This window comes from Alligator sinensis, unplaced genomic scaffold (genome assembly GCF_000455745.1).
Source record: "Alligator sinensis unplaced genomic scaffold, ASM45574v1 scaffold531_1, whole genome shotgun sequence".
NCBI classification, from domain to species: Eukaryota; Metazoa; Chordata; order Crocodylia; family Alligatoridae; genus Alligator; species Alligator sinensis.
Window position 1 is genome coordinate 1266104 of NW_005842173.1, and position 18218 is coordinate 1284321.

At 43.0% G+C, this 18218-nt stretch overlaps 1 protein-coding gene across 1 annotated transcript in view; it reads right to left on the reverse strand.

Moving 5' to 3' along the window:
• Positions 1-18218, reverse strand: part of ADCYAP1R1 (ADCYAP receptor type I) — a 133500-nt gene that overhangs the window by 20187 nt on the left and 95095 nt on the right. Inside the window, exons 9-11 of the mRNA XM_025206814.1 lie at positions 15675-15735; positions 12011-12080; positions 10014-10105 (exon numbers count right to left, since the gene is read on the reverse strand). Of these exons, the coding sequence (XP_025062599.1) occupies positions 10014-10105; positions 12011-12080; positions 15675-15735 (223 nt within the window). The remainder of the gene's footprint in view (positions 1-10013; positions 10106-12010; positions 12081-15674; positions 15736-18218) is intronic.

Sequence of the window (18218 nt, forward strand, 5' to 3'; positions counted from 1 at the left end):
TGGAGCAGGTTTCATGATGCCAGGGGCGCTTATAGAAGTTATCAATGGGCACCTTGATCATGCTGTAACTTTTTGCGCGTTACACAAAGTGCTTTAAGTTATGGCGTCATCGAAAGTAACAGACATTCGGTGTTTGATGGTGGGGGCTGGGTGCCTCCATGCACTGGCTGAGGCCAGGAGGCAAGAGGAGCTGTAGCCTGCTCAGAAACAGCTGGCCAGGACAGCTGACCAGCATTCATTCCCCCATGTGCAGGGAGCTCGAGGACTGTGCCCCCTCCCCGCCAGTGCTAAAAAACACCAGTCTAAAAGAGTGTTTTTGCTATGCCTTCTTTTGGGCTCATCACTCTTAAGTCTTGGAGGTAAGATGGTTACATCAGGAAGAAAATCTGATTGTCCATGATCACAAACCAATTTAAAAGCACGTGAAATGCTAAATCCTAACATTATAAAGGGATTAACAATGAAACATGGTGTTTTCTCCCAGTATCCACCTCGGATACGTATTTTTTGTTCATGAATCCAACCACCAGCCAAGCCAAACAAACAGCCAAGTCACACAGGGTGTTTCCTATAAAACATCCTTAAAAGAAACAAGAGGCAAGGATTTCTTAGGGTGGTATATTTTATTGGACCAACTATGTAGTTGGGATAAAAACAGACAAGAGTTTGAAGGAAGTCTTGAATTCAAAAGTGGTCTAATTTTATCCCAACTACAGAGGCAGTCCAATAAAAGATACTGCCCTAAGAATCCTTGCTTCTTACATAATTTTGGAACCATCATAGCTACAACATCTCTCTTCCAATAGATAAAAATAAAAGAGAAACATTATCTATTTTGTCAGACTCCATCATGCTCAATAGCAAATTGGATGAGGGTGGTAATGAAAACATGAGTTCCCAAAACTGGAGGTAACAACTACTAAGCTATTATGCACAATAAAATTAAGGACATGTGGAACCAGCTAAATGCTTCTCATTGTTATCCGCTTAAAAACAAACAAAATTGCTCATCGTGGTAACTGGAAAGGTTATTTAAAAGGAGGATTTAATTTTTGTGATTGTAAATACATCTGTGTTGCTGATTTCTGCACCTTAAAAATCCTTTAAGTCTCACAATCCATACTGTCTATACTAAAGCCACTTTAGTGTCAAAATTAAGGCAATGTGCTTCCTCTGTAGTGTGCCTAGCAGCAGCAGGCATGGTGCATCTAACCACAAGGCTGTCATAGGTCTGTTAAAGGTTAATGTTGTGTGAAATGATTTTATGATGAAATTATTATTATTACTCTGTGAACAGAGATTAAATAGGACTTTCCAACAAGCTGGTGAAACTAGTCCGTATGGCTTATGAACTACAGTGTATCTATTAATTGACTGCTAAATTTCAAGGGCTGGATCTTATATTCCTTGTGCATCCAGAGCCACTGTTAACTTCAGCAGGGGTTTTGGGATGAAGGATTGGGACACTGAATATGCATATGTGGTAAGCAGAGAAAATAAAGAAATTGTGAGATGCTCCTGATAAGAGTCTGGGAGGTCTGAAAAACCCAACCTTTTGGAGAGCTGCTGGCCACAGCGTGCCTGGGTTTACCTTCCTTCAACAACTATTTGGCTTGTATCTACGGCCCCAAAAGTGGTCTCCCATCCAAGTATTAACTGGGCCAGTACTCCTCACTTTCCAAAATCAGACAAGACAAGATGTACTCAGTAGGACTGTGCGAAGCTTCGGTCACTGATTCGATTCAGAGGAGATTCAGCTCGATTCAGCAGCCGAATCTCCAGATCTGAATAGAATCAGGAGACCCATTAATCTCTCCGAATTGAATTGGAAGCCTCCGATTCAATTCGGAGAGATTCGATGATTCATACATAGACACAGCTTTATATGATTTTTCTACATACCTTAAGGTACCAGGTGGCTCATGATCACTGAGATAGTGGGGCAGATGGATCTTCCCATGGGAGTGCAGGGGGGTCCCCAGCGCACTTGGTGGTAGACCCAGAAGTAGACCAGATGCGCTTCTGGTCCATTTGCAGGTGCTCTGTGGAGCATGTGGGGGACCCTCTCCCTACGCCCCCTGGCTTGGTGACTGGTACCTTCTGGGTATGGGTTGGCACCTGGGGTCACCCTGCAGCTGATCACCGAGCCAGGGGGCCTCAGAGGAGGGTCCCCCATGTGCTCAGCGGCAGACCTGGAAGTGAACCAGGACTAATTCCAGTCTGCCTCTGGGTCCACGGCTGAGCATGTGTGGGGGGACGGACACTCCTGTGGGATGCTCCATCCGCTCCACCATCTCAATGTTCACAAGCTGCACCTGGTACCTCGAGGTATGTAGAAAAAACATATAAAGCTGTTTCTATGGCAAAATCGCTAATTCTCCAAAGTGGAATCAAATCTTCAGATTCAGCCAAATTGATTTGGCACAGTTATCCGAATCAGTGAATCGAAACACTGTCCCCTGAATTGGGCTGAATCTGAATTGAATACAGCCTGCTTCACACACCCCTAGTCCTCAGTCCAGTTTGGCCACTCTGATGGGGTTACACTAGCAGAAGTTGGCACCCATTTTGACTATATACGTGGTATGAGGGGAATGAGAAACTGGGCCTGAAAGGGGCTGATGTTTACACCATGGCAGCAGTATGTCCTGAGCACACCGTGCCAAAGTCATTAAACATGTGCTCAAATGATTGCCAGAATTAGGGCCACAGTATCTATGCAGAATTATACTTTCCATTTCCAAATTTAACTGGAGAAAATGGTTGATAAAATCTTTCCCACCTACCATAAAGGTAACCTGAAAACAAAATTCTCTCTAAAAGCCAGTAACTAGCCTAGACTTCTTGAGTCACATGAACAGTCACACTGATTTGGAATAGATGCACATAAGAAGTGCCATACTGGGTGAGACCAATGGTCCATCTAGCCCACTATTCTGTCTCCGGCAGTGGCAGAAGTAGATGTTATACAGGAAGGGTGCATCTGCATGAAATGTTTATTGTGGAATTGCCTAATTAGCTCCACAGTAAAGCATCACTGGTCTACATGTGTGGAGCTACTAGGTCCGAGTAAACTAATTAACTGCACTATAGCATAGCACTGCCAGATACAAGTACTATTCAATGGCAGAGTTATTTACTCCACTGCAACACAGGTGTAGATGTTAATGGGGCTGGCTGGGGCACAAGGGTGCTACATTATGGGGGCTGCCTACTGGCTAGCCCAGCACTCTGCACCCTCATGCTCCCGCTAGCCCCTCTGCAGCACATAGCGCTGGTTTGGAGCTGTCCTGGGCTGGCAGGCTGATTATCCAGGCTCCCTGCTAGTCAGAGCTGCACTACCCAATGTGCTGCAGTCCCAGGTGCACAAGTAAACATTGCACTTGGAAGTGATAAACTCCAGTGCAAACTATACTGGTGTTTATTGTGTCACATTAATATTCATGTGTAGACCCACCCAGAGAGTATCAAAAACCAGATAGCTCTAGAGTGGCCTGTCCCTATTCAATATTGCCCCTGGCACCCACCAATTATTGGGTTACAGATGCCTGAGGAAATGTCTGCAACCATAGCCAATAATAGATCTATCATCCATGAATGTATCCAGCCCTTTTTGGAACCCAGCTATGTTACCTGCCTCCATCACCTCCATTCCACAAGTTAACTTCATGTTTCGTAAAGATGGACTTTAATTGACATAAGCAATGATGCTTATATTGGCTCATATCTAAGTAAGGTAATTTCATAGACGTTAGGGGCTGGAAGGGACTTGTGAGATCATTGAGTCCAGCCTTCCTGTCATAGGCAGGAAGTCTGCTGGGGTCAAATGATCTCAGCATGATAAGCATCCAGACACCTTGTGAATGAGTCCAGAGTAGGTAGTTGCGCCACCTCTGGGGGGAGCCTGTTCCAGACGCTGGGCACACGGACCGTAAAGACGTTTTTTCTTATGTTCAGTCTAAATCAGCCTTCCAGGAGTTTGTGGCCATTAGACCTTATTATCCCTTGAGGAGCCCTGGTGAGCAACTGTTCTCCCAGGTCTTGATGCACCCTTCCCCCCCTTATATACTTGTAGGTTGCCACCAAGTCCCCCCTGAGCCTTCTCTTCTCCAGGCTGATGAGTCCAATGTCCACCAGCCTCTCCTCATAAGGCTTGCCCTTTTGGCCTTTGATCGGGTGGCTCTCCTTTGGACTCTCTCAAGCTTATTTACATCCCTCCTGAAGTGGGGGGCCCAAAACTGGATGCAGTGCACCAGCTGTGGCCTCACTAAGGCTGAGTAAAGTGAGAGGATGATGTCCCTGGTTTTACTCGAGATGTATCGAAGGATACATGCCAGAGTTTGGTTTGCTTTGCCAGCTATGGCATTGTATTGGTGGCTCATATTTACCTTGTGGTCAGTCAAGACTCCCAAGTCTCTTTCGGTTGTGGTGCTAGTGAGCGCAGCACTGCTGAGCCTATAAGTATGCTGCTGGTTTTTGCTCCCAAGGTGGAGTACCCTGCACTTCTCTATGTTGAAGGCCATCAGGTTTTAGTACACCGACCTTGTGATTGTGTCCAGGTCAGCCTGTAACCCCAGTCTGTCTTCCAGTGTGACTGCTTTCCCCCATAGTTTAGTGTCATCTGTGAACTTTGCCAGCCTGCACCTGATGCCCAAATCCAGATCATTAATGAACATGTTGAAGAGTACTGGCCTGAGTACTGAGCCCTGAGGGATGCCACTGGTTACCTTGCACCATGTTGATTCACTCCCATCAACTACTACTCTTTGGGTCCGACCCTGTGGCCAGTTCCCCAGCCATCAGACCGTGTGATGGTCGAGGCCACAGCTCCCCAGCTTAACCATGTAATGTTCTACATCAATGGTTCTTAATCTTTTTAGACTCAAGACACCCCTCCAAAACTTTTCAGCATTTAGTGGCATCCCATTCCAAAAAATAACCTAAATATATTATTCATATAATAAACTTTATAATTCTATTATGGTATTAAATGATTAGATCTGTGTTGCTCAACCTTTTGGCCCTGTGGGTAACAGGAGTAGTGTGGGACCAGCCCACAGGTCAGATACCTGCTCCACACACCAGATGGGGACTGGGTGCTGCCCAGTTGGGCCCTGTGCCACTTCAGCCCAGCCCTTGTACCTGAATTCATCCTCATGCCACCAGCCTCTGGCTTCTTTACTTTTCATTTCATCCAGGAAGAGCACACACCAACTGCTGAAACTTCCTTAGCCTGATGAAGGGTTTTTGAACCCAAAAGCTTGCTTAATAACTATTCTCCAACTATTTGGGTTGGTCTAATAAAAGATATCAAATTCACTCAAGGAACCTTGTCTGCCTATGTCCTTAGACCAACACGGCTACAACCTAAACCCCTGCTTCCTCATGCCACCTACATCTGATCCATCTGCACCCAGACCAGGCTCTATGAAAATGAATCAGGCCCTACATGATCTAGATCTGGCCCCATGATGCCTTGGCCAGCCCCCACACCACCCGGATAGGACCCTGTACCACCTCGGTCCGGCTCTACGCACCCAGATTGGACCCCAAGTGTTTGGATGAGGCCAGGAATTGCTTCAGACCTGCTGCATGTACTGGCTCTAATGATCAGGTCTGGAAATTTGGCAGCAGCAGAGCACACTGCCACTACTCCTTTCCTGCCACATTTTCAGTCCCATAGGGAACCCTGGATGACACACTTGCATGGGTTAGGGTAGAGCACCCCTGCATTAGATAATTGTATTTATATTACAGTCAGTACTTCAGATAGGATTGGGGTGGCACAGGCAGTAAAACGCATAGTTAACACCCTAGAGGCTGCAAGTTCAAGGCTAGAGCAGAAGTGCTCACAGGATGGCCTGCCAAATTCCAATGAAATCTGTGATTTCTGCTAAATACCTTGTTACACAAGGACATTTAAAACAAAGGACCCCTTCAGGGTGCTGGCAGAGATGGTTTCCCCTAGTTCTGCCTGGCCCAGTGCATGTTTGCTTCCCAACATAACTGGAGTTCCCCACACATGGATCCAGGTCACTGGTGGGGATCAGGAATCACTAGGCCAAGATCTTTTCTCTATTACCCTAGGGAAATCCCCTTTGAACTCCAGCCCTTGGGTCATAAGGGTCAGGGTCTGGGGACACCCAACCAGCAGGGACAATGTGCTGGGCTGCACATGGAGCATGTGGAGAGTGCTGAGGGGGTAGGATGGGCATGCCAAGTGGGTGCTATACTGAAGTCACAGGCATGGGAAACAGGCACAAAGGGAAGGTGGGTCTGTATTACATTATGCAGGCAGGTGCACTGCTTCTGCTGCAGCTCTTCCCCATTTGGCTCTGATGCACCTCTTGAAAATCGAGGGCAGTTTCACCTTGCAGTGACAGTGCCAGCATCATGGCACCCCTGGCAGGTTGCCACAGCACTCTGATGAGTGGCACTGTTCTATACGATTCCAAAAATATAATGGATATCATAACTGTATTGAGTTACAATAGGTAATGGATTGTACAATGGATAGGCATCTGGCTGGAGTCATCTGACCCCAGCACTGTTTCCTGCCTAGGCAGGGGGTCAGACTCGATCTGTTGAGGTCCCTCCGACCCTAGCATCTATGAATCTATGAGTTAAGTAGCCTGTGTCCCATGTGAGTGAAATGATTGTTGTCCTTACAAAATATGACAAACATGAAGATTGATAAGGAAATGTACAGGCTAAATTTTCCCATAGTACCTCTTCTTTAAAAGACAAAAAATTAAATGGTGAAATATTTAAAGTAGTCTTGTTCAGTTGATGTAAAGATCCTAACCCTTGTAGATATTATTATTCATGGATGGTAACTCAAATAAGTGGTTCCACCACAATTTGTGGGCCCAGTGGTGACGCAGATCTGCTTCTCAACTTCTAGGTATAAAACCCTAGTTTAACAAAGCATTTGAGCATGGACTTAACTTCAAGCATGTGCTGATGTCAAACTGAAGTCTGAAAGACTTACGCTGGCACTTCTTTGCTGAAGAAGGATGGTTTTAAGTACACGTTAAATTAGGCACATGCGTAAGTGATTTACCGAACAGTTGTAGAATTTGACCAAATGGGACTACGTGAGTGAGAATGCTGGCCATTTAGTTACATGTTTTCATGAACTAAATCCTGGCGAAATCCACAGGTGAAATCCTAGTCCTGTTGGAGTTGACAGCAAAACCTCTGTTGATGTTAATAAAGGCAAATTTTCACCCAAAGGTATTTCCCTCGCCTCTATCAGCATTCAACAAATGAGAATATCATCCATGGCTTCATGGTGGGAACTGGGATACAAAATAACCTGTCTCACTTTTCATTCCCATTTAGCCTGAACCCAACAATGCTTTTCTCAAAGTATTTTAGAGCAAAGGACAAAGAAACAACTTTTAGTATGTTTGTTGACCTGTAAACTACTGTGAAGTGTCTGGAAGTATTTGCTTCTCTTTCCCAGTTAAAGGAATGAGCTATTAAATACTTGCTAGTTTGAGATAACAACATAGGTCGTTAGAAAAGCTCAATGTAGACCAGAGTGTTGGTCAGGGGAATTTCAATATGGTGATGGCATAACCACAATATATTCCATCTTTTCCTTTTAATGTAACGACACATCTGTATACCGCATATTGACATGCTGCATATGCCCATGCATTGCTTTATAAACGTGTCTTTTTTACATCATTTTAATAAATCATTTCTGCTGTTGAATCTGTTTGTATAAACAACACTCCACTTAATAATATGTACATAAATGCATATATTTACACACACCCATTTATAAAGTGGCAAACAAATATGAAAAAAAAATGGCAGCGAATGAAACAGAAAACATGATGCTTTCTTTCTTTTGCGCTTTTTTTGGTTGGTTGCTAACTATACACATAGGAAAAAATACCAGTGAATCCCAATCAACGTATTGACCAAACAGTGGCAAGGATGCTTTATAGCATTGTCAAGTCATTGAAAATGTATATGGCATGCTTTGCTTCATAAGTGATAGATGTGCAGCCGACACCAGACATGCACTTTGCAAGTTGTTGGAAGAAAGGGCCAATTGTGCTATAAGATTAAATGGTGATTTCCTGGAATATGGGAAGTCTAATGCACTGGAATGGGCAGTCCATATGGGTAACAATGTTCACCTATATATCATGCTTTCTCCCAGCAGTAAATCTCAGCAATGTATATCCAAAGAATCTATCTTATGCATTATTTATGTCTCTGAAATAAAGATTAGAGCAGGCATTGAGTGAAACACCTTAAGTAAATGCTCATTCCATTTCAGAAAGACCGCTAGGACAAAGCGATCCAAAGAAATGTCATGATTTCGTGCAAATGGAAAGAAGATCCAGTAATAGGTTAGAAAAACCATATCAACCTTTACAATGAAGGGCAAAATTCTGGTCTCATTAGAGTCTATAGCAAAATGCCAATACGACAATATTTTGCAATGAAAACTTGAAGCTTATACTCTGAAATACAGATGGCTGTATCGATCAGTTGTGCAGTGCTTGCTCAGGCAAAATAATTAACTGCACTCTTTCTTACAGGAAATACTAAAATCCATTGTCATGGATGGCATGAAAAATACTTAGCTATTTAGGGACCAAAAACCTGAACTTCCTTGTATCTCCTATATCTGCTAAAGAATGGCCACTAGACAGACCCATGGGGATTCTTCACTTATAGCTTAAAAAGCATGAGATGAACAACTTACTACACTACATTCAGCTGGACAGCTGATTAAGAAAACACCCATGACAGTTGGATTGGCTGTTTAATTATGTTGCAGCCATAGCTACCAAGGGAGCAGGGGAAGCAGTGTGTGTGTGTGTGTGTGTGTGTGTGTGTGTGTGTGTGTCTATGTCTATGTCTGTGTGTATGTATATTAACATTTAATATTTTTAAATAAATCTACAAGAAATGGGACCTTCTCCTTTAAGCTGTTATATTTTATGCTGAATTGAATGTAGTATATCTTGGATTTTTTCAGTATGACGGGAAGCCAGACAAACAAGAAACATTGCTTTAGCTTGAACAAATTTGACAACAAGTTTCCCTTGAAGTTTTGCAACATGCCTGAAAACCCACCAAACACTCTGTAGCTAGTACATTCTTCTTTTAACATACCAGAAACAAAAATCATCCTCATGGGAGAATGAGTTAAAAGACATGCACATACTCCAAATGGGGATTTACAGCCAAATTAAGCTAATGAAAATAACACATGCTAAACAAAAGGGAGGCAAAATTGGAGACACGAGCAAAGATTTAAAACCTCACATGGACAATTTTATGATTCATTGTGAGCTTTTAAACAATCCAGAGAGCAAAAAAGGATTTTTAATTGATGGGTTTGAAAATAACAGAAACAAGAATGTATTTAACTTTGTGGGTTTTCCAGTTTAAAGTCTAGTTTAAATCCACTGAAGTTAATAGATTGAATTTCACTGAATTATATGGGTCAGGCCCTTGAGTGGATTAACTGAGTGGGTCAGGTCCTTGGAACGTATGAAGCACAGCAGTTGTCCTGGAGAGTATAATCATCTGTTTAAGTCAAGTCAGTATGTTGTTTTCAAGTGACTGATCTGTGAAGCCTACAGACACATGTATATACATATATGTGTGTGTGTGTATATATGTATACACATGTATATATACATATACATATATGCGTGTGCGTATTGTATATGTGTGTATATATATATGCTTTACAGGTCAGTTATTTATAATATGTGTATGTGTGTGTGTATGTATACACACATATATAAATTTATATAGGATATTTAAAATGATCCATGTTCTTTAAAGAAACATCACATCTCCACTCAATGTATCTGAGTGAACACTGGGTTTAAGACAGATCATTAATCATTAATAGATTCTGTGATGCCTCCAGACAAGCCAAACAAATTTATTTCAGGGCTTCTTCTTTTTTTTTTTTTTTCCTATGTGTATATTAGACATCAGAATCAAATTACGGCTTTATATGTACTTACAAGTAAATGCTGGATTCATTGCCCCCAATATCAGGCGACTGGAGTTTCTGCACGAGTATAACAATTATGCCAATGAAGAGAACAAAGTTTATCTGGGAGGAGAAAAAAAAAAAAAAAAGAAGTGAAAGGCTATCTGGATTTATGGGGAGACTGCTACTAGCCATGCTGTACTTCTAATGTATAATAGGGCAAAGATGGCAGAGACCAGCTGGATTTGCAACCTTACTCCTTCCCATCTGTGCCGCTGGGGCCCTGAAGAACTGACTGGGGAGGCTTGTAAGGGTCTTAGGCTATGGACATAACTTTTTTATTGCCCTGTGACTAGGCATCATAAGTACAAGCTTTCTTCAGGCTTGTCTACACAGTTACCATGGATAAGTATAAATCATCATCAACCACTGCAAGGGAAATACAGGCAATACTTGGTTGGCAAGGGCTTAGTCTTTCCACTGAGCAGTTTCAGCTCCTATTTAATTCATGCAGTCAGCACCACAGAATTAGGCTCCTGGTGTGTGAAGAAAAAGGTGATGTGGGGGGAATGTAGGTGGGTTTTCCTTATCACACGTGCCCTACAGCAATATTAAGTCCACTTATACATGTAGGCAGGAGAGGCCACCCCAGTGGTCCCATCTTGGAAAGGAGTATAGTGGTGCAAAATGGTTATTAAAGAAGAAATTATCATAATTTCCAAAGGGCAGGGGGGTGTTTATGAGAGGGCTGTTGGCTATAGCCCTGGGGGGCTGCATGGATGCAACACTGAGGAGGGCAAGAAACACAATTTTATTTAGGCTAAAAGAAACAGTTTTTCATGGGGAAAAAAGAAACCCGAAACAAAATAAACAGGGACAACTTTCAAATATACCTTTTCCAATGAGATTTTTTTTTTTTTTAATATCCTTCAAAATTGAACCATTTTGGAGAAATGTATCGATTTGGATGAAGCGGCATTTTTTTGGACCCAAATAAATGTGGTAGAAATATTGCAACCAGCATTACTCAGTGCATCATCTCGGCAGTGCCCATCACTGGATGTCTTGGCCACGAATTAGGATTCTCTCTTTGTTGTAAAACCCCAAGAGAGGAGGGTGGGAGGACTGTAACTACCCTATCCCCCTAGCATCTGATGAAGCTGTTGCCTATGCAAGCTTATACCTTTCTGGACCAGCTCGTCTCTAAGGTGCCAGCCTGCCCTTCTTTCTGCCTGACTGCAAACTAACACGGCTAACTGCCTTTCCCCTAACGTGAAACCCTCAGAGTGACATTATGACCCTTTGGTTTTATTTTATACACCTTAGCATTCATTATTATTTTGGGTCTGCCTTATTCTCTGAACGTGTTTCCACATACCTGGATCTCAGAAGAGACATCGGACTAGGGCAGCAAGTAGTTTAACCCCATATCCTGGCTTCAGATATGGATCCTGTTAATTTGACAACTTAAGGCCAAAACTGACCAATAGATCATTTTGTCTGACCTCCTATATATCAGCCAAGCACAGGGCAGAGTGGAGGAGGGCTGTTACAGCATCCAAGGTGCCCCAACAGTTGCAGCGACCTCGGGACAGACCTGACCTGCATATCACAGGCCATCTCAGTCCATGCAGTTTCCTCCATACAGAGCCCAGTAATTCAGGTTTAATTCAAGCAAATGTTCCAGCAAGACGTCCAGTCTGGACTTTGAGGCATGAAGAGATGGAGGATTCATCACTTCCCTTTTGCTAACTTGTTCCAGCGAGTATTTATTTATAAAGGAGATGTACATGACTGACTATCTGCAGCTAGAATATAGACACTGATACAAAGGTGTTTGCAAAGCTTGGGAAGAGGGCTAGCTGGGTACACCTAGGGTGAAGAGCAGCATATCCTTTTCAGTTTATTTAGGTATGGAAAAAATACCTCTTCCCTGGCTATATGATAATTTGACGTGTCCTTAGCTAACATTCAGTTCTATCTCGTATATGAAACCCTGGAGAAATATCTCCTCCAAATGGCACTTACCATTATTGATCCAACCACAGGACCCTTGATGACCCACCACAAGGCTGTGTTATCGTTCATGTCCCAGCAGCTAAAATAATGATGAAGAAAACCAGGGCAGAGGTAAGAGAGAAAGCAAAAAGATGCAACTAGAAGAACCAGCAAACTGATGCTTTTTTTTTCCTTGGGGAATATATCATAAGGGGAAAAGAAAGTCTTGAAACTCAAGCATAGGACTTGGATCCCAGACAGTGTGTCACAGAAAAAGACATCCTGCAAAGCCATAGCTAAGGTACGTCAGGTAAGATCCTAACCAGCCTTTACGTTGTCCCCACTTAGGTGCTGTCACACCTAGAATGTGGGTGTCCTTGGCCAAGCAGAAGAAGACTAAGCCAAAGTGTAAGCTTAGGCTTCCTGGACAAACGTAGGCAGTTATAAAAGGTGACTCCCACTGTTAAGTTCCTCATCAAGGAGGTGGATTCATGTCTGGGTGCCCACATAGAAGCTTCATAGAGAGAATGAGCCTTTAGAGACTGGGTGCTCAACCCTGTATGAAAATCAAGCTCTTTTAAAGGTGATTAAAGAATCACTGGTCCTGTTAAAAAACTGGACATCCCAAATTACCTAAAATCATTGGTCACTTTTAGAAAATCTTGGCTCATAAGCCTAAATCCCATCCCCTCTACAAAACGGAACCTGCCAGGATCTTGCATAGCTGAGTCTTGCTTTCAAGGCCTGCAAGAAGGGCTGGTCCAAGGAGAATTGGCACCCTAGGCAAGCTGTGTACCTTGGCACCCCCACCACTTCCAATATAGAGGAAAATAAGAAGTCTAGAATGAACTTTTACATGTGCGTATTTGATATTCAAAACGAACAATAAAACAATAAAAACACAAATGTTTTAATCATTGTTTCACATGTTTCATTAATCCTAACACAATTATACTGAAAAAAATCTACCAGAATGTATTATAATACATGTACAATTAAAAGAAAATTCTCATGAAGATTTGTGGAAAAAATTAGAGCTTGGCTTTTCATGCTTTCAGTTTCTGTTATTTAGAATGATGTTCCTGTTATTTTGTCCTGCATATAATTTTGGCACCCCCTCCCCCAAATTTTGGTGCCCAAGGCAACCACCTAGTTCGCCTAGTGGTTGGACTGGCCCTGCCTGTGAGGAGAATATGGGCATGGCTTAACAGTAATTTGAAGTATTCACGTGTGTCATTCGGTGGCTAAGAGTTCATTCATCTACAAATAATGTGCCAAAATGTATATTAGGTAAGAGCACTTTGGTCCAACTTTGGTGATCCCTGTAGAAGGGGAGGGATGGAAGAAGTACCAACAGGTCTCCCTCTTAGCAGCAAATGGTATATATAGACCAAATTGGAATTAAAAACATTAATGCAAAAGCAGCAAGAGTGTAAATACCACCTCGAGGGCCATACTACCATGGAAGTCTGGCTCTCCCCTTGATCAGAAAATCAATGCTAGCATGTGATTTCTGATCTCAGTTACCATGGGGTAAATCTGGAATCACATCATGGACTTCAACAGTATTACTGTATTAACAGACACCAGATTTTACTTCCACAGAGCCAATGCACTTCTCCCCTTAAATGGATGTGAATCAGGAGTTGAAATCATTGGGGCTTTGCCAGTTCTGTATGGGGTTAAGTGAGAGGCCATTCAAATTGATCCCTTAGCTGCTTAAATGGGACCCAGGTGGATTTCAGCCGCCCACATCCCAAAAAGCAATTCAAAATGGCTCTGGACCAGCAGCCAGAAATCTCATTAAGTGCCTGAATTCATTAGTCCCTGAACTCATTCATCCATCCTGGCCTGCAAAGTTCCCTAGGCATCAGTGCCAGGGCTTTTGTGCCTGCCGAAACTCTTTGGGAATTCAAATTGCTGCTGAGAGGCATTGAAGCTTTGCCTGGGTCCTTCGAGAGGCCTCTACTGGTAGATGCCCAAAAGCCAGGTTTCCTTCACATTAAAAGCACTGAATTCAGTGGAAAGACAGTGAAGGCAGGAGTGCCCAATAGCCGAGTGGTTAACAGACTTGCCCAGGAAATGGGACACTGGGGTTCTAGACCTTCTTCACCTTGAGATGCTTTGAACCCACTTCTTCCACTTCGTAAAGAGGGACATAACCACTAGGCTATAAAATTATGAGCTGAGCATATTCTCCCCCCTTCCTATGGGGGCTGGGCCACTGGAGAGCCAAGAAGACAAGAGCCCTGGGGCCAGAAAGAGGGCAAAGAAGAGACAGCTGGGGTGCAGCCAAGTGGTTATGGCAGTCTTTTGGAAGGGAGAAGGAGTTTGGTTACCACCAAACTAGGCAAACTAGCATCTGCCTTTGGAAACCTTTAGGGAGGTTATCTGCAGATCAGAGACTAGGCAACGTGAATTGTAAGTGAATGGAGATGCCTAATGGGCAGCATCTATTCAGTGCCACTACACTTGAGCGGGGCAGGTACAACAGTACTTCGTCTTTCTAGAGTTAGTTAGTTTTATTTCTACGGTTTTCTGAATCACCATTTGGAAGTGCCTACTGCTCCCTCTTCTCTATGCAGAACTGCCAAATTGCTCTTAGACACCTCCACCATCTCTTTGCTATCTGCATGGAGATCCTAAATGCCGAAACCTAGTCAAGCGGGAAACCTAATACTTGGCCATGGCAGCACTTGCATGGTGGCACTTCAGGAACCCCTTTGAACATAGGCGACTGGTAGGGAGGGCATTTGGCCCCCCTGACAGGGCTGTCCCCGATGGTGGCATCTGTGGGTGCTCACCAGTCCCATCCCAGCCGCCAATGCTGCCAGTGGTGTCCACGGGTGCTTGCCAGTCCCGTCCCCGCTACCGCCGGCGGCTCCTGTGGGTGCCCCCCCAACCTCAGGAGGCACCAGCTGTCCATGCCTTTGAACCCTGGCCTTACGGCCTTTACATTTCAATTCTTTTCCTTTCTGTCTGTTTTTTCCCTGCCCTGTAATTCCTGAAACGTTTTCAGACTCTCACTGGCTTCTCCCTGAGTCCCAGAACAATGCTTGCTGATTTTGAAAAAGTAGCCAGTGAGTGGCTCAGCTAGAATCGACTTAAGCGTGCTGCATGTTAATCAGCTTCTCTAACAAAAAGACAACATAGGTTTTCCCTCCTGTGAGATAGTTTCCCCTAAAACAAGGACTGCATGGACTCCTAAGAGAAATTACATGCATTTTGAACCAAAGCTACAATCCTAATCATGGCGCAACAGGGGTGTCTAGCTTGTTTGGCATGGAAATCAGTGATTTAATTTGTTTAATGTCAAAATAGAACAATGGATCAAAGCAACACAATCCTCAATGGAAAGAAGGGGTTTTTAGTAGAAGGGGAAAATGTGACAGATGCCCAGGCTGAGCACCTCCAGTCTTTAGGGAAGTTCACATCAGTTTTTCAGAGATGCTTAGTGCCTGCAGAGTTCCCCGACTAAAATGAGGGAGCAGTGTTTAAGGTGTTATCATATCTATTTCCGCACCTCAAGAGGAGGCCAGCTGTACATCCTCAAGTTTGCCCCTAGACTAAGCATTGAATTAGCAACAGAGAAGAGAACAGAAACCAGTCCCCGTCCCCACCCTGCTCCCATTTCTTGTCCGCCCTTTGTTTTAACGGTAAATTCAAACAGGGGACCACGGACAGTGGTACCTACCCGTTGTTGTCAAAGTGAAGGCGCAGCACAGCCCAGACAGTGACACAAATTGTAGGCGTGCCTGCAAAAGACAAGACGAAGTGATTGCTATGCAGTTATTCATTTCTGCTTTCATTTATACATCTGTCACCGATCCCTTCAAATGCAGAAATTTCTCCTCTGAGGTTTCATGTCCTACGGTTTACAGGTAGGGCTAGGCATCTATGAGTTGCAGGCCAGATCTAGCCCACGGAGTCATTGGAGCTGGCTTTCTGCGTGCATCAGCAGGGACTTCTCCCGCGTTGCAACAGGGAGAAGATGTGGCCGCAGGGGCTTCCCTCAAGCCACAGTGGGAAGCAGCAGGTGACAGGTCCTAGCAGCCACCCACCTCTGACCTGAGCTGGGTCATTCTGGCCCACAGCCTGAAAAGGCTGGCAGCTCCTGGCTACTAGGAAAATTAATGCAACTATTAATACAGCAAGGCACTAGAGTTTACAATGCAATTGCTACCGAGAGGGAGCCAGGACTCCTCATGCTGCAAGCATTTATCTTGAGAAGAAATTCAATTCAAATCTAAAGATGATAAGCTGACCTCAAGGAGATTGCACGGATGTAAATGGCAACAAAAAGGGTTCTGCATTATTGTAGAGTGATGTTAGACTCAGCAATATGAAGAGTTCACCCTTCACTGAACAGGAGACCTTCGGTAAACTGAGGCACTCCCTTTAGTCGAGGTAGTACTTTGGTACTGCAATCATTACACAGCTGTACATGGCATGCTTTAATGAAAGGGACCAGGCTTTTATATGGGGCAAATAAGGTGGACTCAACCTAGAGCTCTCCAAATAACTAATTTGCAAGTTCCTATAAGAACCAAAAACTCAGGGAAAAATGTTAACTTAGGGCAAGCAAAAACGACACTTTTTTTCAGTTATCTGCTAAAATGAAAACAAACTCAAAAAACCAAATGCAATGACCAAACAAAAAACCCCTATATGATCATGAGCAAAACATTTCATTTTCTGATTTTTTTTAACCCATTCCAATATTTGGATGAAATGTATATGAACTAAAAATCTTTAACATTTCATTTAAAAAGCATGGGAAAGAAACAGACTTTATTTTTCTGACTCTTTTTCTGGCTGAAATAATTCAGTGAGAATGCACACACATTCTTGGTCAACCTAAACCTGCATTTTTTTTGGCAAGGAAAATAGCTGAGTGACAAGATTTGCCAACCTCTAATCCATCACTACTAGAAAGATAAAAGAGATGGAGGGGAAAAAAGATGTAGCTAACCCTTGGGTGTAGCAGTGAGTAAGACTGTCACAAGTTGACAGCAGCAATTACGTTTCATACACTTTGCAAAATTGTGTTGGTGTCACATTAATTAATCAGTAGAATTAATTTGCTCAGGTGAGTTGCTATCAAACCTTACACTGCAGCTGTTACAAAAGAAAATATCCTTTTAATAACCTTTTCAGATGAGTGAAATTCAGCTCTTTTAAAGAAGAGGAAAAACAGATATTTTAAACAGAAATACTTTCAACAGAAAATGAAATTAAATAGGAACAAAAATAAATGTTCCAGAGAGAAAGAGAGGGGAAATAAAGCATACTGAACGTCAATCTATTTTTAATATTCTCTCTCATACTTAGGAAAGATCAAGGTCTTTGTGTGCTTAATAGATGTACAAAAAAACCAGAAAAGGAATATTTGATGTGTCTGTAAGCATAAGAATATCTAATGGGTATGATGACAATCTTTAACTTACAATGAAGCAGATAAGGAGTAACTCTAATAAAAAGGCAGTGGAATTACAGTGATGAAGAATAAGCGTGAGGTTCGAATCAAATGCAAACACAACTCAGACAGCACTTGTCCTGGGTGCGAGGCTGTGTAGGGCCCTCTGCAATAAAGGTGCACACACATGCAGGCATATATGTGCACACACACTCCTTTGCTATAAATCAAAAACCGTTCAGAAAAGTTAGGTTATTTTCTATAATCCTTTTTAACTGCATATGAACCTCCAGCTCTGGGTGAGATCAAAGAGGATGAAACTATTGTTAAAAAAACAAAGCTATCCCTGCAGCTCTGATCAGTCACAGGAGTTACAAGGTATGTCATAAGAACATGGGATCTCCCCTAAAAGGATCACCTCAGTTTTGCATACTTAAGGGCGTGAATAGCCCAGATAAGCACGCACATTTATCATTTTAATTAATTATATGCTAAATGCTGACATTGCATCAGCTTAGACAGAAGAAAAGACCCAAGTCCTGCAGACTACTGAGCTATCTTTGCAAATTTCTAAGCACTCAGCTCCTTCACAGGCTGCTCTCAGCACCCGGAAGTATGGGAACCACATGCAGGTTTTTCTTAGTGAAACAGAAAATACTGAAGCTATACTCCAACTTGAATGCTTCCTGCAGGTCTGAATATGCTCAGCATGAACTGAAATAAATAGGAATTGTGAGACGTTTCCATCTCAGGATATGGCTTAACTCATAGGTTATTCCCTGCTAATCATGAACGCTGTGGATATTACCTATTCTGTTATAT